This window comes from Stegostoma tigrinum, chromosome 2 (assembly GCF_030684315.1).
Source record: "Stegostoma tigrinum isolate sSteTig4 chromosome 2, sSteTig4.hap1, whole genome shotgun sequence".
In the NCBI taxonomy this organism is placed as follows: Eukaryota; Metazoa; Chordata; class Chondrichthyes; order Orectolobiformes; family Stegostomatidae; genus Stegostoma; species Stegostoma tigrinum.
The window spans coordinates 33188903-33211579 of NC_081355.1; the positions used below are offsets into that span (position 1 = coordinate 33188903).

General features: G+C 45.5%; 1 protein-coding gene across 6 annotated transcripts in view; it reads left to right on the top strand.

Annotated features, from left to right (window-relative positions):
* The first annotated feature begins 8286 nt into the window (after window positions 1-8286).
* The window catches only part of LOC125467550 (probable thiopurine S-methyltransferase), a 39851-nt gene continuing 25460 nt past the window's right edge, over window positions 8287-22677 (top strand). For 2 of the 6 annotated variants that reach the window (XM_059653172.1, XM_059653177.1), the window contains exons 1-3: window positions 8628-8797; window positions 17101-17239; window positions 22513-22605. In XM_059653172.1, coding sequence (XP_059509155.1) covers window positions 17103-17239; window positions 22513-22605 — 230 coding nt within the window. In that variant the 5' untranslated portion in view covers window positions 8628-8797; window positions 17101-17102. Of the gene's footprint in view, window positions 8358-8626; window positions 8798-17100; window positions 17240-22512; window positions 22606-22677 lie in introns of those variants that run through there. The other 4 variants (XM_059653166.1, XR_009446987.1, XM_059653164.1 and 1 more) reach the window with 4 other exon arrangements.

The window sequence follows — 22677 nt, forward strand, 5'->3', positions numbered from 1 at the left end:
TTATTGTGGAGAAAGAAATGGAGTCTAGAGAATGCAGAGAAATAAACCTTGACCTTTTAAAAATGGTTCACATTATAGAAGAGGAAGTTATAGAGGTGTTACAGAATATAAAGGTAGATAAATCTCTAGGACCTGATCTAATGTATCCCAGAATGTTGTGGGAAGTAAGAGAGGAAATTATTTGCATCATCATCCATAACTATGGGGGACCTGTCTGATGACTGGAGGATAGCTATTGTTCTACCTTTCTTTAAGAAAGGTTGTAAGGTGAAACCAGGGAACTATAGACCTGTGAGTCTGACTTCGGTTATGGCAAAGTTGTTGGAGGTGATTCTAAAAGGTAGGATTTATGGATATTTAGAGAGGCAAAAATTGATTAGGGATAGTCAGCATAGCTTTCTGCAAGGAAATTCATGTCTCACAAACTTGATTGAGTTTCTTGAGAAAGTTACCAAAAAGGTTTATGATGGCAGAGCAGTATATGTTATTTATTTAGACTTTAGTAAAGCCTTTGACTACGCATGATAGACTAATTAGCAAAGTTAGGTAGCATGAGATTAGGGGTGATCTTGCCAATTGGATACATAATTGGCTTAATGACAGGAAACGGAGAGTAATGGTGGAGGGTTGCTTTTCGGACTGGAGGCATGTGACTAGCAGTGTTCTTCAAGGATCTGTTCTGGGTCCTCTTTTGTTTGTCATTTATGTAAATGGTTTGAATGAAAATATAGAATGCTTGGTTAGGAAGTTTGCAGATGACACCAAAATTTGTGGCATTGTAGACAGTGCAGAAAGTTTTCGAAGACTACAAATAGATCTTGATCAAGTGGGTCAATGGGCTGGAAAATGGCAGATGGAGTTCAATCTGGATAAATGCAAGGTGTTGTATTTTGGTACAACAAACAAGGGTAGGGCTTGTACAATTAATGGTAGGGCCTTGGGTAGCAGTGTAGAACAGAAGGACCTTGGGGTGCAGGTACACAATTCTTTAAAGGTTGTGTCAGACGGGATGGTTAAAAAGGCATTTGGCATGCTTTCCTTCATTGCTCAGTCCTTCATGTATAGGAGTTGAGTCATTATGTTGAGGTTGTACAGGACATTGTTGAGGCCACTTCTGAAATACTGTGTCCAGGTCTGGTCACCAAGGTATTGGAACGATATTATCAAACTGGAAAGGGTTCGGAAGAGATTTTACCAGGATGTTGTCGGGTATGGAAGTTTTGAGTTACTAAGAAAGGCTGGATAGGCTGGGACTTTTTTCACTAGAGCAGATGAGCTGAGAAGTGACCTGACAGAAGTTTGTAAAATGAGAGGTATGGATAGACTTGATGGTAGTTGTATTTTTCCCTGAGATGGGGAATTACAAGACTAGGGGACACATTTTTTAGGTATAAGGAAAGAGATTTTAAAAAGATATAAGGAGCAATTTTTTTTACAAAAAGACGGTTCACGTTTGGAATGAACTTCCTGAGGAAGTGGTGGATGTGGGTACAAGTATAATGTTTGAAAGACATTTCGATGGATACATGAATTGGAGGGATATGGGATAACAAGGTGTAAAGCTGGATAAACACAGCAGGCCAGGCAGCATCAAGGAGCAGCAAAGCTGACATTTTGGGTCTGGACCCTTCTTCAGAAAAACAGGTCCAGACCCGAAACGTCAGCTTTCCTGCTTCTCTGATGCTGCCTGGCCTGCTGTGTTTATCCAACTCTACATCTTGTTATCTCAGACTCCGGCATTGGCAGTTCTTACCACCTCCTGAAGAGATATGGGCCAGGATCAGGCAGATGGGACTAGTTTAGCTTGGGATGATGTTTGGCACGGACTAGTTGGACTGAAGGATCTGTATCTATGCTGTATGATTCTATGACTCTCCCTCAATGACCCCTGTTGATTTCCCTCACTGACCCCCACAGTTGCTTGCTTCCTAAATGATCACCATTACTTGCCTCTTCTTTGCTGACTGCTACAGTTTCTCTCACTCCCTCAGAGGCTCTATTTTCCCCAAAATCTCCTTCACTCTTCAGGACTCTTGTAGTTATCTTCTCCTTCAGAGTTTCTCCACTGAGTCTTGAAGCCTCTCCCTTCCTCACTGACCCTCTCATTCCATCTCTTTCCTCCCTTGCTGAATTTATGTTCTTAGTGATAAATTCTTGCATTATAGCCAGTGAGGTGTTTTATAAATGTAGTGTGAATCTCTATTGCATAGTTCATGTACTCTGTATGTAATTTTTAGATTTTAGTAATTAAAGTATGACAGTAGAAAATGTGATATATGTGTTTCAAGCGTCTTGGAGCTTCGTGCATTTTAAAGCTTTGGGGCCACATTGCTTTGAGACATAAAAGCTAGAAAGACCAGTTTAGAAACTACAACTGGGCCGGCTGAGCTGAACATTTGGGATTAAAAGCTTTCACTGAAATCTAAAAGGCTGTAAACCCATTTACTTCATCAGATCAATGACAAAATTGCAACTTAGCCCCAAGCTTGGATAAGAATAGAACAGGGAAATCCATTTTACCATGGAGTTGGATATATCAGTGTTCATTGAGAGAGAAGTTAGATGCAGTTCAGAGCTCAGTGTTGCAGTTTGAAGATCAGAGAGTGCTGAAGCAGAAAAGTTTCAGGAAACACAAGTGCTGCTGTTAACAGACTCCAGGCAATTAGGATAAGAAAAACCCATGGAAGCTATTAATCGTGGATTGCAGGCAGCCCACAAGTAATATTTTCTTGATGCACCTGGGAAAGGTTGGAGTTTAGAAACATTCAGCTCACTGTTTGATGAAAGGTGAATTGTGCCAGTAATGAGCAACCTCAGGAATACTGGGAATTTCATTCTCTGGAGAAGAGATAGAACCAGTAAGATGCAAGCAATCTGATTTAGGGAGGCTTTGACTGGGCTCCATGCAAAAGTCTTCAGAAGTGGAGCAGTGGAATCCCTTGAAAGGAAATTAATTTTTAATGGGATAACAAGGTGTAGAGCTGGGTGAACACAGCAGGCCAAGCAGCAGCAGAGGAGCAGGGAAGCTGACGTTTTGGGTCGAGACTCTTCTTCAGAAATGCGGGAGGGGAAGCAGATTCTGAAATAAATAGTGGGGGGGGAGGCGGATGGAAGGTGGATAGAGGAGAAGATAGGTGGAGAGGAGACAGAGCGATCAAAAAGGTGGGAATGGAGCCAGTAAAGGTGAACGTAGGTGGGGAGCTAAGGAGTGGATAGGTCGGTATAGGGAGGATGGACAGGTCGGGGGGGAGCGCGGGATGAGGCTAGTGGGTTGGAGATGGGGGTGGGGCTTGAGGTGGGAGGAATGGTTAGGGAGGCAGGGACGAGCTGGGCTGGTTTTGGGATGTGGTTGGGGGAGGAGAGATTTTGAAGCTTGTGATGTCCAAATTGATACCCTTGGGCTGCAGGAACAGCATCTCATATTTCACACATCATCCACCGACATTTCTGCCATCTGCAATCTGACCCCACTACCAAAGACATCTTTCCCTCCCCACCTTTATCTGCCTTCTGGAGGGACCACTCTCTCTGTGACTCCCTTGTCCTGTCCATACTACCCACCACCCCCTGCACTTTTCCCTGCAACTGCAGGAAGTGCTACACCTGCCCCCTCACCGCCATCCCAGGCCCTAAGAAGACCTTCCATATCAAACAGATATTCACCTGCACAACGGCTAATGTGGCATACTGTATTCGCTGTTCCTGTTGTGGCCTCCTCTGCATCAGGGAAACGAAGCAGAGGCTTGGGGACCGGTTTGTGGAACACCTACACTCCGTTCGCAACAAACAATTGCACTTCCAGTCGCAATCCATTTCAACTCTCCCTCCCACTCCTTGGACGATATGTTCATCCTAGGCTTCCTGCATGGCCATAAAGATGCCACCCAAAGGCTGCAGGAACAGCATCTCATATTTCACTTGGGAACCCTACAGCCCAATGATGTCAATGTGGACTTCACAAATTTCAAAATCTCCCCTCGCCCTACCACATCCAAAACCAGCCCAGTTTGTCCGCGCCTCCCCAATCATTCCTCCCACCTCAAGCCCCACCCCCGTTTCCTACCTACTAGCCTCATCCCGCCTCCTTGACCTGTCCGTCCTCCCTGGACCGACCTATCCCCTCCCTACCTCCCCACATACATTCACCTTTATTGGCTCCAACCCCACCTCTTTGACGTGTCTGTCCCCTCTCCACCTATCTTTTCCTTTATCCATCTTCTATCCTCCTCCCTCCTCTCCCTATTTATTTCAGAATCCCCTTGCCCTCCCCCATTTCTGAAGAAAGGTCTCAACCTGAAACGTCAGCTTTCCTGCTTGGCCTGCTGTGTTCATCCAGCTCTACACCTTGTTATCTCAGATTCTCCAGCAACGGCAGTTCCTACTATCTCTGATTTTTAATGAGGTTTGTTTACCCACAATGTGACTAATGTCTGGTTGGTAGCTGTCTTGTCTGCATTAACTATTTAAAGTGCTCTTGTGGAGTGTTTGACCACCATTTACCTGTTAAATCATATTTACCTCATATTAATTCTAAATGTTAGCGTATAGATTAGATATATATATGTCATAGATTGTTCTTACTTTTCTAATCTTGTATAGTAAAATTTCATTTGTTTGTTCAAGACAGTTAGAATATGGTGATTTTATTTTCTCAGTAAGGATCTGGGCTATCGATTTTGTCTACTTTAAACAAAAAAAGTTACTAATTTGACAGTCACTCCTGGAATCAAAACAAATGCAGTTACTTTAGTAATGTAGAGAATTAAAACTAGACACAAACAGCAACAAGAAAATGAGCAGACATGTTGTTTTAGCGATGTTAGCTGAGAGATAAATATTGGGTCAGATTTTCTGAGGTCGGCAATCAGTCAGATTGCCTCTCAGTCCTATTTTTTTCTCTTAAGAAGTAGGTCCACACTTTTGGCAGAAGATTCCAGTCGTGAGGAGGGTACTTTAAATCCAACTGTGTCCTCATAGTGCTGGATATTCAATGGAAGGCAAGTCACGCTCACATTTTCATGGCACTATTAGCTGCATTTCATGATTTAAATGTCCAGCAGCACAGACAGCCACTTTGACAGCTCCTGTGAAATGTATAAGGTAAGTGTGAAGTTAGGAAGCCAGGTGGGAAGGGTGTCAGATAAGTCGGTTGCCATGTGGGTTAACTGTTGGGTTAATAAGGCACCAGGCCAGTAGGGTTCCAGGTAACCAATTGAGTGTTTAGGACCAGTCAGCATTGTCAGAAGGTATTGGGTTCCTGAGGGGACTGGAGAGGAAAAGGGTGTCTCAGGTCAGTTGGTAAGAAAGGGGTGAGTTGGGTCCTGGGGGAGGGTGGGTGTCAGATCGTGAAGGTGACAAGAATTGGGGGAGAGGGAGTTATGTTCTGAGGTAGTGGTGGGGGCTGGGATCAAAGGAGGTGTTGGGTTTCAAGGGGAAAGGCAGTTATGCTTTTGGCAGGTGAGATGTTGATCCTAGGAGGGGGAAGGTGCAGGGTGGAGAACTGGTGTCAGGTCCTGAGGAGGTGGCTGCAGGCCCCTGGAGAGGGGAGTTGCTGGGCTGGGTTATGGGGGCCGGATAATCGGATCCTAGGGGGATGGAGGGTTATTTTATTGGGGACGGAGGTATTATGAGGTCTGGGAGGGTTCAGGGTTTGGAGGCATGCAAGGAGTCAGGCTAAGGTGTGTTTGCGGGTTAGATGGGTAAGTTGAGCTCAGGTTAACAGTTACTTAGAAGTTGCATGAGGTTTCTGGTTACCTAACTTTTCCTGACCAACTATTAACTGTGGACACCCTCCACATTGTCCAACTAAAAGTTGATATTTTTGGAGAGTTCCGGACATGGAGAAATTACCTACAGAATTTTTAATTTCCTTGTCTCGGGAATTCAGCAGGTCACAACGCGCAACTCCCCTCCATAGTTGAGAAACCACTGTCTGTCCATGGGAAATAGCGGTTTCAGTTGAAGCGAAACACAACAATCATCAGCGACAGGGTATTCATTTCCTTTCCCAACTGAGAGTCTGAAAAAAGAGAAGTAGCACGCCTCCCTCATGCGAGCGGACCTCTGCTAACTGGATGGTAAGCAGAGATAATGGGAACTGCAGATGCTGGAGAATCCAAGATAATAAAGTGTGAAGCTGGATGAACACAGCAGGCCAAGCAGCATCTCAGGAGCACAAACGCTGACATTTCGGGCCTAGACCCTTCATCAGAGAGGGGGATGGGGAGAGGGTTCTGGAATAAATAGGGAGAGAGGGGGAGGCGGACTGAAGATGGAGAGTAAAGAAGATAGGTGGAGAGAGTATAGGTGGGGAGGTAGGGAGGGGATAGGTCAGTCCAGGGAAGATGGACAGGTCAAGGAGGTGGGATGAGGTTAGTAGGTAGGAAATGGAGGTGTGACTTGAGGTGGGAGGAAGGGATGGGTGAGGGGAAGAACAGGTTAGGGAGGCAGAGACAGGCTGGGTTGGTTTTGGGATGCAGTGGGTGGAGGGGATGAGCTGGGCTGGTGGTGTGATGTAGTGGGGGAGGGGATGAACTGGGCTGGTTTTGGGATGCGATGGGGGAAGGGGAGATTTTGAAGCTGGTGAGGTCCACATTGATACAATTGGGCTGCAGGGTTCCCAAGCGGAATATGAGTTGCTGTTCCTGCAACCTTCGGGTGGCATCATTGTGGCACTGCAGGAGGCCCATGATGGACATGTCGTCTAAAGAGTGGGAGGGAGAGTTAAAATGGTTTGCGACTGGGAGGTGCAGTTGTTTATTGCGAACCGAGCGGAAGTATTCTGCAAAGCGGTCCCCAAGCCTCCGCTTGGTTTCCCCAATGTAGAGGAAGCCACACTGGGTACAATGGATACAGTATACCACATTGGCAGATGTGCAGGTGAACCTCTGCTTAATATGGAGAGTCATCTTGGGGCCTGGGATGTGGTTGAGGGAGGAGGTGTGGGGGCAAGTGTAGCACTTCCTGCAGTTGCAGGGGAAGGTGCAGGGTGTGGTGGGGTTGGAGGGGAGTGTGGAGTGAACAAGGGAGTCACGGAGAGAGTGGTCTCTCTAGAAGGCAGGCAAGGATGGGGATGGAAAATGTCTTGGGTGGTGGGGTCGGATTGTAAATGGCGGAAGTGTCGGAAGATGATGCGTTGTATTGGGAGGTTGGTGGGGTAGTGTGTGAGAACGAGGGGGATCCTATTGGGGCGGTTTTGGCGGGGACGGGGTGTGAGGGATGTGTTGCGGGAGATGTGGTCAAGGGCGTTCTCGACCACTGCGGGGGGAAAGCTGCGGTCCTTGAAGAACTTGGACATCTGGGATGTGCGGGAGTGGAATGCCTCATCCTGGGAGCAGATGCGGCGGAGGCGGAGGAATTGGGAATAGGGGATGGAATTTTTGCAGGAGGGTGGGTGGGAGGAGGTGTATTCTAGGTAGCTGTGGGAGTCGGTGGGCTTGAAATGGACATCAATTTCTGGCTGGTTACCTGAGATGGAGACTGAGAGGTCCAGGAAGGTGAGGGATGTGCTGGAGATGGCCCAGGTGAACTGAAGGTTGGGGTGGAAGGTGTTGGTGAAGTGGATGAACTGTTCGAGCTCCTCTGGGGAGCAAGAGGCGGCGCCGATACAGTCATCAATGTAACGGAGGAAGAGGTGGGGTTTGGGGCCTGTGTAGGTGCGGATTAGAGACTGTTCCACGTAACCTACAAAGAGGCAGGCATAGCTTGGGCCCATGCGGGTACCCATGGCCACCCCCTTTGTCTGTAGGAAGTGGGATAAATCGAAAGAGAAATTGTTGAGGGTGAGGACGAGTTCGGCTAGGCGGATGAGTGTGTCGGTGGAGGGGGACTGGTCGGGCCTGCGGGACAGGAAGAAGCGGAGGGCCTTGAGGCCATCTCCATGAGGAATACAGGTGTGTTGGGACTGGACGTCCATGGTGAAAATGAGGTGTTGGGGGCCAGGGAATTGGAAGTTCTGGAGGAGGTGGAGGGCGTGGGTGGTGTCACGGATGTAGGTAGGGAGTTCCTGGACCAAAGGGGAGAAAATGGAGTCCAGATAGGTGGAGATGAATTCGGTGGGGCAGGAACAGGCTGAGACAATGGGTCGACCAGGGCAGGGAGGTTTGTGGATTTTGGGAAGGAGATAGAAACAGGCCGTGCGGGGTTGGGGAATAATAAGGTTGGAGGCTGTGGGTGGGAGGTCCTCTGAGGTGATGAGGTCATGGATGGTATTGGAGATGATGGTTTGGTGCTCGGGGGTGGGGTCATGATCAAGGGGGCGGTAGGAGGAGGTGTTGGAGAGTTGGCGTTTAGCCTCGGCGATGTGGAGGTCAGTGCACCATACTACCACTGCACCTCCCTTGTCTGTGGGTTTGATGGTGAGGTTGGGGTTGGAACGGAGGGAGCGGAGGGCTGCGCGTTCTGCGGGGGAGAGGTTGGAATGGGTGAGAGGGGTGGAGAGGTTGAGGCAGTCAATGTCTCGACGGCAGTTGAAGATGAAGAGGTTGAGGGAGGGTAGGAGGCTTGGGGGTGGTGTCCAGGAGGAGGACTTGTGTTGGAGGCGGGTGAGGGGGTCAGTGGAGGGAGGGTTAGGCTCCCGGTTAAAGAAGTACGCGTTCTGGGGTCCTCCTTGCACAGCTAACACTGCAACATCTTCACTGAACTCCTCCAATCTAGAGGGTGCTCACGACACTTCGAGTTTGTCGGAAGCAGGAAGTATAAGATGTGTTTTATTACCAATGTTATTGAGCTCAGATAACGTAAACTTTGGACTTAGAAGATTAAAGAGTACGTAACTGACAGCTTTCCAGGAGACGAGGTGATAATTTTTCACTATAGTTAGTTTTAAAATACTGGTTTTGCAGAGAATTTATGGACAGTCACTTGTAGTATTAGTATATTTTAATAATAGTTTATGAACAATTTAAGAAATAACTAATTCTGCCACTTGCTGGCTGATTGCTAACTGCCACTTTGCACTGTGCTGGGAAGCTAATGTCCTATCTCTGACAAAATTTGCACATTTGCGAATGAACTCATAATTTCTGGTCCAACGACGTATATTCAGGTGCCGATTTAACTTTGCTGTCATCCACTGATTTGGCGATCGATGCTATTTATTGTCTTCAGGAAAATGCAGCCCTGAAAGCTGTCGCGCGCTCCTTAAGCCATCGTCCCCCTCCTCCTCGCGTAGAAATTGGTATGACATTTGTTTTAAACAGTAGTTTCGCTTCACATCCTTTGCTTGGCTTCGTACAGTTCAGTTGACTAATTCGTTTTCCACGGAAGGCGAAGTGAGTTAACCATTGCCACAGAGTTGAGGCACAGGAAAGGATTGAAATTAAAAGATATCAAATCTTCTCCACTTTAAGTCTAGTGATACTTTTTTCGAAGGAATGGGGACAATCTGATGCTGCTTATCTGTCCCGGATATTTTTGTTTAATATTAATTGGCTTGGCATCAGAGAATAGCCCATGCTGAGTTGTGCTAAAATGGCTGGAGAGAGATTGAGACTCTTTCTGTTTCGCATGTCTCAACTACCCCAAGATAAAGATCAAGAATTGTGAAATCCACGGCCTTTCTCCCCCCAATCTGTTTTTAAAAAGTCAATAATGTAAAATAAAGAGATGGCAGATTATTTGAACAGGTATTTTTAATCGGCCTTTATTATAGAGGAGACAAAGTGCAACAAATAGCTGTAAATCAAAAACTGATCGGAAGGGCGGAGCTCCGGAAAATCACTGTCACCAAAGCGGTGCTGAGTAAATTGTTGGAACTGTAGCTACCGCTGCCAAGTCCTGGGTTCTGAGTTTATCCTAGGCTCTTAAAGGCATTGGCTAATCAAATACTGTTGCACGGTTTTAATTTTCCAAAATTCCCTGGAAGCTGGAAAAGTTCAGTTTGATTGGATAATAACAAATGTTGCTCCTTTATTTGAAAAGGGAAGGAGACGAAAGCAGGAATCCATTGGCCAGTTAGCTTAACATGTCAGTGGAAAAATGTTAGAAGCTATTATTAAGGGTATTATAGCAAAGCATTTAGAAAAGTTCAAGTTAATTAAACAGAATCAACATGGTTTTGTGAACCTGCGATAAGGTTAGAAGAACAAACTGCTCATATTGCCTCCACAGGACCTCCTCCTTTATCTTGCACATATCTTGGAACCACATTTGTTGACTTGGTCAAAAATCCTGGAACTTGCTATCTAACTGCACTAGGTTTAGAGTTAGTGTGAACCTGTATTTAATCAATTTATTGGAATTCTTTGAAGAAGTAAAATGTGTTGTAGATAAAGGTGAACTGGTTATTGCACTGTACATGGATTTCCAGAGGCATTTGATTAGGTTCCACATCAAAGATTATTGCAGAAAATGAAAGCTCCTTATGTAGGCAGTAATGTATTGGCATGCATAGAAGAATCACTAGATAACAGGAAACAGAGTGGTTATAAATTAGTAATTTCCTGGTTGGCATGATGTGCTCAACTTGGATGAAGGCACAAAAGGAATTATGCTAAGTTTCCTGATGACATGACCATAGATAGATAAAGTGTTTTCACAACTTACTTAACGAGGCTACAAAGAAATTTACAGTGTTTAGGCAGGGCAAATGGACTATAATGTGGGAAAATGTAAAATTATAAATCTTGAGAGATTACACATTTCTGACATGCAGAGAAATCTGGGTATGCTGCTGTATGAGTTGCAAAAGACTAGCATGCTGCACGTAATTAAGAAAGCTAATAAAATATTATTGTTCATTGTACGAAGAATTGAATGCAAAAATGGGGACGGTATGCTTCAGTTCTACAGGGTGTTAGTGAGACATGAGCATGCAAGTTAGGATCAGACTAAGCTTGCTTACTTTGGAGATTAAATTCTGCCCCGAAAACCTGCTCCATTATTCAGTAGCACCGTAGCTGATCTGTTTTGTTTTATTTTGAATTCCACATTCCTAATTACTTATCTTGGAGTCCCTTGTCAAATGAGAATCTACCTAATTCTGCCTGAGAAGTATTCAGCGACACCACAAAGAGTTCTGAAGTCACACAACTTTCTTAGAGAAAAAATGTTTTTTCTCTGTTCAAAAAGAATGGTGCCTAATTTTTAAACAGTGCTTATGGTCTGGATTGACTACGTGAGGAAAGACCCTTTCCAAGGTCTTTCTTTTCAAAACAATCTAGGACCTTATGTAATTCAATTAACTCAACTCTCACTCTTCTAAACTCCAACAGAAACAAGCCTAGTCTGTCCAACCTTTCTTTATTAGGCAAACTACTCATTCCAAATATCAATCTAGTAAACACCCACTGATCCTACCACAATGCATTTGCATCCTCCTTTAAATAAGGAGACTATAGCTGCACACAGTATACAAGATATAGCCTCACAAATGCCCTACATAACTGAAGCATTACATCCTTTATTTTATATTCAATTCCTCAAATAAAGAATGGTATTCCATAGTATCAGAGATAATGGGAACGGCAGATGCTGGAGAATTCCAAGATAATAAAATGTGAGGCTGGATGAACACAGCAGGCCAAGCAGCATCTCAGGAGCACAAAAGCTGACGTTTCGGGCCTAGACCCTTCATCAGAGAGGGGGATGGGGAGAGGGAACTGGAATAAATAGGGAGAGAGGGGGAGGCGGACCGAAGATGGAGAGTAAAGAAGATATGTGGAGACAGTATAGGTGGGGAGGTAGGGAGGGGATAGGTCAGTCCAGGGAAGACGGACAGGTCAAGGAGGTGGGATGAGGTTAGTAGGTAGATGGGGGTGCGGCTTGGGGTGGGAGGAAGGGATGGGTGAGAGGAAGAACTGGTTAGGGAGGCAGAGACAGGTTGGACTGGTTTTGGGATGCAGTGGGTGGGGGGGAAGAGCTGGGCTGGTTGTGTGGTGCAGTGGGGGGAGGGGACGAACTGGGCTGGTTTAGGGATGCAGTAGGGGAAGGGGAGATTTTGAAACTGGTGGTGAAGTCCACATTGATACCATATGGCTGCAGGGTTCCCAGGCGGAATATGAGTTGCTGTTCCTGCAACCTTCGGGTGGCATCATTGTGGCAGTGCAGGACGCCCATGATGGACATGTCATCTAGAGAATGGGAGGGGGAGTGGAAATGGTTTGCGACTGGGAGGTGCAGTTGTTTGTTGCGAACTGAGCGGAGGTGTTCTGCAAAGCGGTCCCCAAGCCTCCGCTTGGTTTCCCCAATGTAGAGGAAGCCGCACCGGGTACAGTGGATGCAGTATACCGCATTGGCAGATTTGCAGGTGAACCTCTGCTTAATGTGGAATGTCATCTTGGGGCCTGGGATAGGGGTGAGGGAGGAGGTGTGGGGAAAAGTGTAGCATTTCCTGCGGTTGCAGGGGAAGGTGCCGGGTGTGGTGGGGTTGGAGGGCAGTGTGGAGCGAACAAGGGAGTCACGGAGAGAGTGGTCTCTCCGGAAAGCAGACAGGAGTGGGGATGGAAAAATGTCTTGGGTGGTGGGGTCGGATTGTAAATGGCAGAAGTGTCGGAGGATGATGCGTTGTATCCGGAGGTTGGTAGGGTGGTGTGTGAGAATGAGGGGGATCCTCTTAGGGCGGTTGTGGTGGGGGCGGGGTGTGAGGGATGTGTTGCGGGAAATACGGGAGACACGGTCAAGGGCGTTCTCGATCACTGTGGGGGGAAAGTTGCGGTCCTTAAAGAACTTGGACATCTGGGATCCAAGAGGATCCCCCTCGTTCTCACACACCACCCTACCACCCTCCGGATACAACGCATCATCCTCCGACACTTCCGCCATTTACAATCCGACCCCACCACCCAAGACATTTTCCATCCCCACCCCTGTCTGCTCTCCGGAGAGACCACTCTCTCCGTGACTCCCTTGTTCGCTCCACACTGCCCTCCAACCCCACCACACCCGGCACCTTCCCCTGCAACCGCAGGAAATGCTACACTTGCCCCCACACCTCCTCCCTCACCCCTATCCCAGGCCCCAAGATGACATTCCACATTAAGCAGAGGTTCACCTGCACATCTGCCAATGTGGTATACTGCATCCACTATACCTGGTGCGGCTTCCTCTACATTGGGGAAACCAAGCGGAGGCTTGTGGACCGCTTTGCAGAACACCTCCGCTCAGTTCGCAACAAACAACTGCACCTCCCAGTCGCAAACCATTTCCACTCCCCCTCCCATTCTCTAGATGACATGTCCATCATGGGCGTCCTGCACTGCCACAATGATGCCACCCGAAGGTTGCAGGAACAGCAACTCATATTCCGCCTGGGAACCCTGCAGCCATATGGTATCAATGTGGACTTCACCACCAGTTTCAAAATCTCCCCTTCCCCTACTGCATCCCTAAACCAGCCCAGTTCGTCCCCTCCCCCCACTGCACCACACAACCAGCCCAGCTCTTCCCCCCCACCCACTGCATCCCAAAACCAGTCCAACCTGTCTCTGCCTCCCTAACCGGTTCTTCCTCTCACCCATCCCTTCCTCCCACCCCAAGCCGCACCCCCATCTACCTACTAACCTCATCCCACCTCCTTGACCTGTCCGTCTTCCCTGGACTGACCTATCCCCTCCCCACCTATACTCTCTCCACCTATCTTCTTTACTCTCCATCTTCAGTCCGCCTCCCCCTCTCTCCCTATTTATTCCAGTTCCCTCTCCCCATCCCCCTCTCTGATGAAGGGTCTAGGCCCGAAACGTCAGCTTTTGTGCTCCTGAGATGCTGCTTGGCCTGCTGTGTTCATCCGGCCTCACATTTTATTATCATGGTATTCCATAGCTTTCTTAATTACTTGTTGTACCAGCGTACTAACCTCCGGACAGATCTAGAGTGCTGTGTGCAGTATTGCCTCCTTATTTAAGGAAGCAGTTTAAAAATGTTACTAGACTAATACCTGTAATGAGTGATTGTCCAATGAAAAAGAATAAAAGAGTAGAATATTATTTCATTGGAGAGGTGCAGAATGGAGCAGCACAGAGGGATCTTGGAGTCCTGGTTAATGAAAGACAAAAAGTCAGCAAGTGATTAGTAAGGCAAACAGAATGTTGGCCTTTTATCGCAAGGTGGTGAAGTATAAAAATTGGGAAGAACTCCTACAACTGCACAGGACATTGATGAGGTCACATCTGGTTTACAATGTACAGTTTAATAAAAGGAAAATACTGCAGTTGTTGGAAATCTGAAACAAACAGAGTGGTAGTTTCTGAAGCAAGACAAACAGGGGTAATGTTTTGAATCTGGTATGACTCTTCAGGGTTCAGGCTTAAACGTATTTCTATTTCTTAAATCGTTATGTTTTTATTAATCGAAACTGGACTAAGTTTATAGTGGTCTATATATAGTTCCAGGGCATATGAGCATTCTGGAACAGAACTGAAAGGAAACAAATGTGCATTCATAGAAACATAGTTCTCAAATTACAATAATCTGTTATGAGTTTGTTAAACATTAAATAGTTGAGGCTGCTGTTCAATGAAAGCAAAATACTGCAGATGCTGGTAATCTTAAATAAAAACGGAAGATTCTCATAATAACTGTAGAGAGAGAATTGGAGTTCCTTATATGAGAATATTTTTACCAGAACAGAAACTGATGTTGATTTGAGCCGTAGCTACTTGGATCGGATATGATTTGTGAACGAGTTTTCTAGTATGCCATTAACAATATTAGTGGAGTTACATTTATCTTTGTCTTATCTTTGTGTTGTCTATTTCATCACAGCCTACGTCAGTGAAATAGTTTTCAGATTGCTGCTCTAAGTAAACACCTCTTAAAAACTATTAACACTTTTTCCACTAATAAATAATATGCATCATTATAATTGAGGAGCCAATCCATAATTAGTACCCTGTTTGAAAAGGTGTCTTACATCCAGTAGAGTCTGAGAAGTCTTCTGACTGAAAACTGGGAACTCTGGCAACATTCTGGTGAAATCATGCTGCATTTCTTCCTGTCGGTATATCCTTTCTAAAGTGCATCACCCAAAACTGTATAATGCACAATCATCAAATATGATATAATCCGTGCTTTATATGATTGTAGCAAAACTTCCTGTTATATTTTACACCTCCAGTTACGACAGGTAACATTTCATTGGTATTGGTGATTTTTCTTTTGTACTTGACTTTCTGCATTTCACTGCTGTATGTCCATTGATCCTAAATTTCTTGGAGTTTCCACTGATCCTAGCTTTTCACCATTTAAAAAACAAAATCAGATCCTTCCTGTTTTGGTCTAAAAATGGTTGACTTTTACTTAATTGCATTGAAATCCATCTCCCATAGTTTTGCCCCCCAATCTATTAGTGTGTTCTTTAACTTTCAAGCTCCTGACTAAACTGCATACATATTATGTCAACAATATTTGTTGTCAGCATACTTGGATAAATGATCTTCTATTGTAGTCAGTAAGTCTCAGTAAATGCAATGAAAAGTTAAATCCCCAAAACACACTGTTGTGAGACACCTCTTAACCAGGTCAACAGTTTGCTTGCAATTTCCTAAATTTATTAACCTTAACACATCTTGTGAAAGTCCACATATGCGACATTCAATAGGACATTCCCTGCATACTGGTTTAAATATTGCTCAAAAAATGAAATTAAGATCATTAGTCAGATTACCTACATTTATAAATATCTTTTCATGACCTTCAAACACACACTTAGGATGATTGTCAAAAGAAACAATGGAGACATGAAGAGAAAACATATACCCAATGAACATTTAAAATCTAGAATGTACTTCCTGTGAGTGTGGTAGAGGCAACTTCAGTTGAAGAAGAGAATCAGATTACTGTCTGCTGTCAAATTTTGCCATCATGAAGGAACAGTCTTTGCCACTAACTATAAAGTGATCATATCAGAAGATGAAGGAGGCAACCAACACAGCTCCTTTGTGGCAAGGTTGTTGAAAGTTGATGTATTCAAGTCTAGCAGTGATTACAGCCACAATTCTCCCATTCACCAACAGTCTCATACCTCATCGTCAATTTGTTACTAATCATCGCAGCATTCTCCAGACCACAATATTAAAATAAAAGCAACAACGACAGTCTGAATGTAATTAATAAATTGAACTGTCCATGACTGCTTACAAAAGTCACATAATTACCCTTGTGCATTACCTTGATGTTTGTCCGTGTTGCCTTTGCCTGCTGTGGTGCTCTCATGCAACACTATGCCAGGGGTTGCAGCACAACTGGTGGAAGGCTGCTAACTTTCAATGAGGGAGATCTCAGATGGCCTCACAGGCTTGGGTGCCAGTCTACCAGACTGCTTTGCCTTGGAAGGTGTTGAGTTTCTTGACTGTTGTTGGAACTGCATTCATCCTCTATTCATCTAAATAGATCCTAGGGCTATCTCGATATCTTTATCATCACATGAGGACTCCTTATGGACTTTATTTTAAAGAAAAGGATGATATTGAGATAATTTCCACCAGACCTTTATGAATACATTTGAAATAGTGTATTCTGCATCTCCTCTGCTGGGGGGTCTCCGATAAAGTCAGAGGTAGGCCATTTAGGAGAGAAATTACGAAATACCATTCAAGTCACATAGTGGTAAGAGTGCGAAACCCCCATAAAAAGCTGTATATGCAAGTGCAATTAATGATTTCAGTTTCAAGTCTTTAACTTAGACTTCTGCTCGACAAGTCAGAGTGCAGAAGCTGCACTACTAGCAAGTTAGAGCTGGCTTTGTATGCAACACAGACAATGCCTGTGAAATGTCCATAACCCATGAGTTAGTTTTATGGTTCATGGTGATAAAGTCTCCTTACACAACCGTGAAAAAAGCCATCTTAGATCTGATTACTGACTCTGCTTAGCAATTTGTTGTGTTTTCGGACAACAGACAACATAGTACTGTATATATTGCATTGTGTTTTTATTGTGCACTCACTTTTTAGTTCATTATCTTGACTAAATATTATCTTCTCCAGATAGGACTTCTTGTGTTTAAATTTAGCCATGCCTGAAATTCTGAACCAATCTCCTGAGGGGAAAAAAGTGCACATTGAGCATTACATTTGGCTCGAAACAGTCAAAGCTGTGATATTTCATGTTTTGGATATTTTTGCTATACTGTGCAAACATCTAATGTTCACTTTTACAAACTAGCTATGTCTACAGAAGCAGATGCAGTTGCTAAGACATTAGAAATTTTGCAAAGAAAGAAGCCTGCTGACCTGACTCTGGAACACTGGATTGCAAGTTGGGAGAAGCAACAAATTGGATTTCATCTCAATGAAGTCCATGAGTGAGTGCTGCGTTCATATTTCAGTGCAAGTCTTAAGCAGTCTTGTGGTTCAGTCATCTTACAGTTTCAAACTGTATCCATCAAGTCTCCTTGAGCAATGAAAGACCATTGGAGCTGTCCCTTTCTATTATGTTAACCAAATAAACCCTCTAGTAATCAAATCATTCACCATCAGGTACAAACACGTACAAAGGCAGAGTGAAACAATAATGCTGTGACACAACTTTTCAATACAACACGAATACTTTTGAAAAGTTTCAGAACAATATTAATTAGATTACGTGGTTGCTTACTGGAGGGTATTTTCAACAGCCAGTTGTCCATTTCTCATGCTTAAAATATGCAGTTGGCCAACAAACAGGCAGTGGTGAGAATTTAGGGATATTGCATCCATTCCTTGATTACACAAGTTTCCTTCCCCACCCCAGCAGCGACCTGCCAGCCTGCATCACACAAGAGCCAACTAATTTCCCACTGACCCACAACCAGCAAGCTACTGTTTGTTGGTCACAGATCACACACAACAGTTAAAAGAGGCCCATCTTTGGAAATGATTCGGATCATCTGCAGCCAACATGAAACTTCAACAAAGCAGAGATAATAGGAACTGCAGATGCTGGAGAATCTGAGATAACAAGGTGTAGAGCTGGATGAACACAGCAGGCCAAGCAGCAGCAGAGGAGCAGGAAAGCTGACGTTTCGGGCCGAGACCCTTCTTCAGAAATGCGGGAGTGGAAGGGGATTCTGAAATAAATAGAGAGAGGGGGAGAGGTGGATATAAGATGGAGAGGAGACAGACAAGTCAAAGAGGTGTGGATGGAGCCAGTAGAGGTGAGTGTAGGTGGGGAGATAGGGAGGGGATAGGTCAGTCCAGGGAGGATGGACTGGTCAAGGGGATGGGATGAGGCTAGTAGGTAGGAGATGAGGGTAGGGCTTGAGGTGGGAGGAGGGGATAGGTGGGAGGAAGGACAGGTTAGGGAGGTGGGAACAAGCTGGGCTGGTTTTGGGATGCAGTTGGTACCATTGGGCCACAGGGTTCCCAAGCAAAATATGAAGTGTTGTTTCTGCAACCTTTGGGTGGCATCGTTGTGGCACTGCAGGAGGCCCGGGATGGACATGTCGTCTAAGGAATGGGAGGGGGAGTTGAAATGGTTCGCGACTGGGAGGTGCGTTTATTGCGAACCGAGCGTAGGTGTCCCGCAAAGTGGACCCCAAGCCTCCGCTTGGTTTCCCTGACATAGAGGAGGCCACAACAAGAACAGCAGATACAGTATACCACATTAGCAGATGTGCAGGTGAACATCTGCTTGATGAGGAAGATCTTCTGAGGACCTGGGATGGGTGTGAGGGGGAGGTGTAGGGGCAGGTGTAGCACTTCCTGCGGTTGCAGTGAAAAGTGCCGGGTGTGGTGAGGTTGGAGGGAAGTGTGGAGCTGACATGGGAGTCACGGAGAGAGTGGACCCTCCCAAAAGCAGATGAGGGTGGGGAAGAAAAAAGATGTCTTTGGGGTCGGATTGCAGATGGCAGAAGTATCGGAGGATGATGCGTTGGATCCGGAGGTTGGTGGGGTGGTAGGTGAGGATGAGGGGGATTTTGGTTTGGTTGATATTTGGTTGTTCAACAAAGCAGTGTGTATTACCAAATCTCATCGGCATAGCCATTCTGAGCCGATGGGCACCAGATGCTTTTATCCCTAAAACACATTCGAAGCACAGAGGACAAGCACACCCCCCAACACACACACCTCCCCCCTCTTCCTGCCACCAAGCCCAATTTAAAAATCTCACTTTTCGAATACTTACTGATTGATTTCTACTTGCTGAGTTTGTGGAATTATTTAATGGCATGTTTAAAGTTGAAGGCTGTAGGGATGCCCTGAAGAACTCAGCCCTGACTGTAAAGATTCTACAGAAAATACCTGCTCCTAGACATGGATGTAATAGTTTGTATCCCCTTTTTGAGGAACTTAGGCACAGTCAACACAGGCAGGGAATTGGGGTGCTTAAACAACACTTCTGCTGCCTGGACTGTTCAGGAGGAACTCTGGAGCTTGAGGCAGAATGTTGGACAAGGTTCTGCATGGCCTGCTGTAAAATCTTGTTATCATGAAGGGATAGTGTTTGTCACCAACTGGAAAGTTATCATCTGAGAAGATGCAGGAGGCAACCAATACATCACGTTTGTGGCAAGGTTGTTGGTCATTGACTGATACACTGTACAAGTGATTAGAACCACAATTCCTGACCTGCTAATGGTCTCATACCTCATCTGTAAGTATTTCATTTGTTACTAACCATTGCAGCATCCTCTTGACCATAATACTAAAATAAAAGCCACAATAAAAATTCTCAATGAAATTAATAAATTGAACTATCAATGATTGGATACAAAAGTTGAGCAATCATCTTTTAAATTTGTTTTCTGTGTTGCCTTTGCCTGCTGTGATCTTTCTATGCAGTGCTCTGCCAGGGATTGCAGCATAGTTGGGGAAGACCTCAGATGGCCTTACAAGAGAATTTTGATCAGCTCAGCATGACCAGTTACAGTCTGAGCTGAGAAGCTGATAGGAAACAGCAGCAGCACTGGCAAAATGATGGTACTAGGCAGAAGATTGCTGTCAGTCTTACAAAGGCCTGTGGTCCTTGGTGCTGCATTAAGCTATTGCCACTCACAACAAACCTAGTAATGTTTTGGAGGATAAAATACTGGATTACCTTGACAACCTACACACCTCCTTGAACACTTCAGACAACAGCAGACTGAGCTTGTGAGGTAGCAAGTAGTCCTAGTTTGGCTTCTGCCTGAGATTTCACTGAAGCATCCCGAATTTGAGAAGCTTTTGTCTTTCTTGCAATTAAAGCTAAGACATTCACTACCAGGTGCTGCATCACGGATGGGCCACAGTGTCCTTATGGAATTGGCAAAGAGCTCCAAACTCTGATGAAAGCTGTGTGATATTTTAATGCTGGAATTGTCCATGCTCCTGACACTGACCACAGGCTTCTGACAGGCATGCTAGTATATCAAGTTTTTCAATGTATAATCAGTGCCCTTCTATTAACCAACCCACCAGAGTCATCTTCTGGATCCTGTGTGTGACCTTGCCCATCTGGTAAGCTGACCCCTGTGAACATAAGAACTAGGAGAAGGAGTGGTCAATTCAACCCCTCAAGACTGCTCCACCAATCATAGCTGATCTCATCTCGATCTCAACTGTACTTTCCTTCCCATCCATCATTACCTTCGACCCATTAATAATTAAAAATCTGTCTATCTCTTTAAATTTCCTCAATTTACCAGGACCCACTACAATTCTTCACTTGTTTTCTGTCCAGGCTACATTTTGCTTGTCCTTGATGTCTTAACACATTCAGATTCTGCTTCTAAGCTTCCCATAAAGTGTGCATAATGCTAGAATCTGAGCTTCTGGATGCAAGTGTTAAAGTGAGTAATGGTATCAGAGATAATGAGAACTGCAGATGCTGGAGAATCCGGGATAACAAAGTGCGGAGCTGGATGAACACAGCAGGCCATGAAGCATCTTAGGAGCACAAAAGCTAATGTTTTGGGCCGAGACCCTTCATCAGAAAAGGGGGATAGGGAGAGGGTTCTGAAATAAATAGGGAGAGAGGAGGAGGCAGATTGAAGATAACTAGAGGAGAAGGTAGGTGGAGAGGAGACAGACAAATTAAAGGGTGGGGATGGAGCCTGTAGAGGTGAGTATAGGTGGGGAGGAAGGGAGGGGATAGGTCAGTCCGGGGAGGATGGACAGGTCAAGGGGATGGGATCAAGTCTTCCCAATTTGACCCCAACTGTGCTTCTCATACCATCTCACCAACATCTGGATACAATGCATCATCCTCCGACACTTCCTCCATCTACAATCCAACCCCACCACCAAAGACATTTTTCCATCCCCGCCCTTGTCTGCCCGCTGGAGAGACCACTCTCTCCGTGACTCCCAAGTCCGCTCTACGCTCCCCTCCAACCCCACCACACCCGGCACTTCCCCTGCAACCACAGGAAGTGCTACATCTGCCCCCACACCTCCCTCACCCACATCCCAGGCCCCAAGGAGACTTTCCACATCAAGCAGATGTTCACCTGCACATCTGCCAATGTGCTATACTGCATCCGCTGTACCCATTGTGGCTACCTCTACATTGGGGAAACCAAGTGGAGGCTTGGGGACCGCTTTGCAGAACACCTCCGCTCGGTTCGCAATAAACAACTGCACCTCCCAGTCGCAAACCATTTCAACTCCCCCTCCCATTCCTTAGACGACATGTCCAACCTGGGCCTCCTGCAGTGCCACAACGATGCCACCCGAAGGTTGCAGGAACAGCAACTCATATTCCGCTTGGGAACCCTGCAGCCCAATGGTATCCATGTGAATTTCACCAGCTTTAAAACCTCCCCTCCCCCCCACTGCATCCCAAAACCAGCTCAGCACATCCCCGCCTCCCTAACCTGTCCTTCCTCCCACCTATCCCCTCCTCAAGCCCCACCCCCATTTCCTACCTACTAACCTCATCCTGCCCCCTTGACCTGTCCGTCCTCCCTGGACTGACCTATCCCCTCCCTACCTCCCCATCTATACTCACCGCTATTGGCTCCATCCCCGCCTCTTGTCTGTCTCCTCTCCACTTATCTTCTCCTCCTCTGTCCATCTTTGATCCGACTTCCCCTCTCTCCCTATTTATTTCAGAACCCGCTCCCCCTCCCCATTTTCTGATGAAGGGCCTAGGCCCGAAACATCAGCTTTTGTGCTCCCAGGATACTGCTTGGCCTGCCGTGTTCATCCAGCTCCACACTTTATTAAGTGAGTAATGGTGTTGCCTCTTCTTCTCTTGCTGTTTTTTTTGCTTTTCTCTTCTGCCATTGCCTGGCCACATGGCTGTTCTTGATGGTTTTAAGGGAGAAAGGCAGAGGGACAAGTTTGCAGTGAAGGTGTGGGACAGTAGAAATACAAGTTGTATGCCTAAACCATCTGCAGTTTATAAATCCAAGGGATTGTCAGATGGGGGGTGGTTAGTAGATTGTGAGAAAGAATTTTAGGTATGATCATACCAATATTTTAAACACTTTCAACCTGGGAGAAACATGTAAAGTTGGAAATATGTTGTCTTGAGTAATATAGAAAACATTAAGATACACTTCAATTCCACAACAGTCTTAATTAAGAAATTATTTGATGGCTGTTGAACAACCTCCAATTTTAATTGTTTTGTATAATTGAATAATAATTGTCTTCAAATTCTCCTAATCTGCAGAATGTTGAAGAAACACCTGAATGTTATGCTAAATGGGAGAAAGCAAATCCGTATCTTCTTCCCACTTTGTGGGAAAGCAGTGGATATGAAATGGTGAGCAAATGACCAACACGTTTTAAACATTTGAATGTTTGAAGTGTTGGGGGGGAGGAGTCACACTTCTTC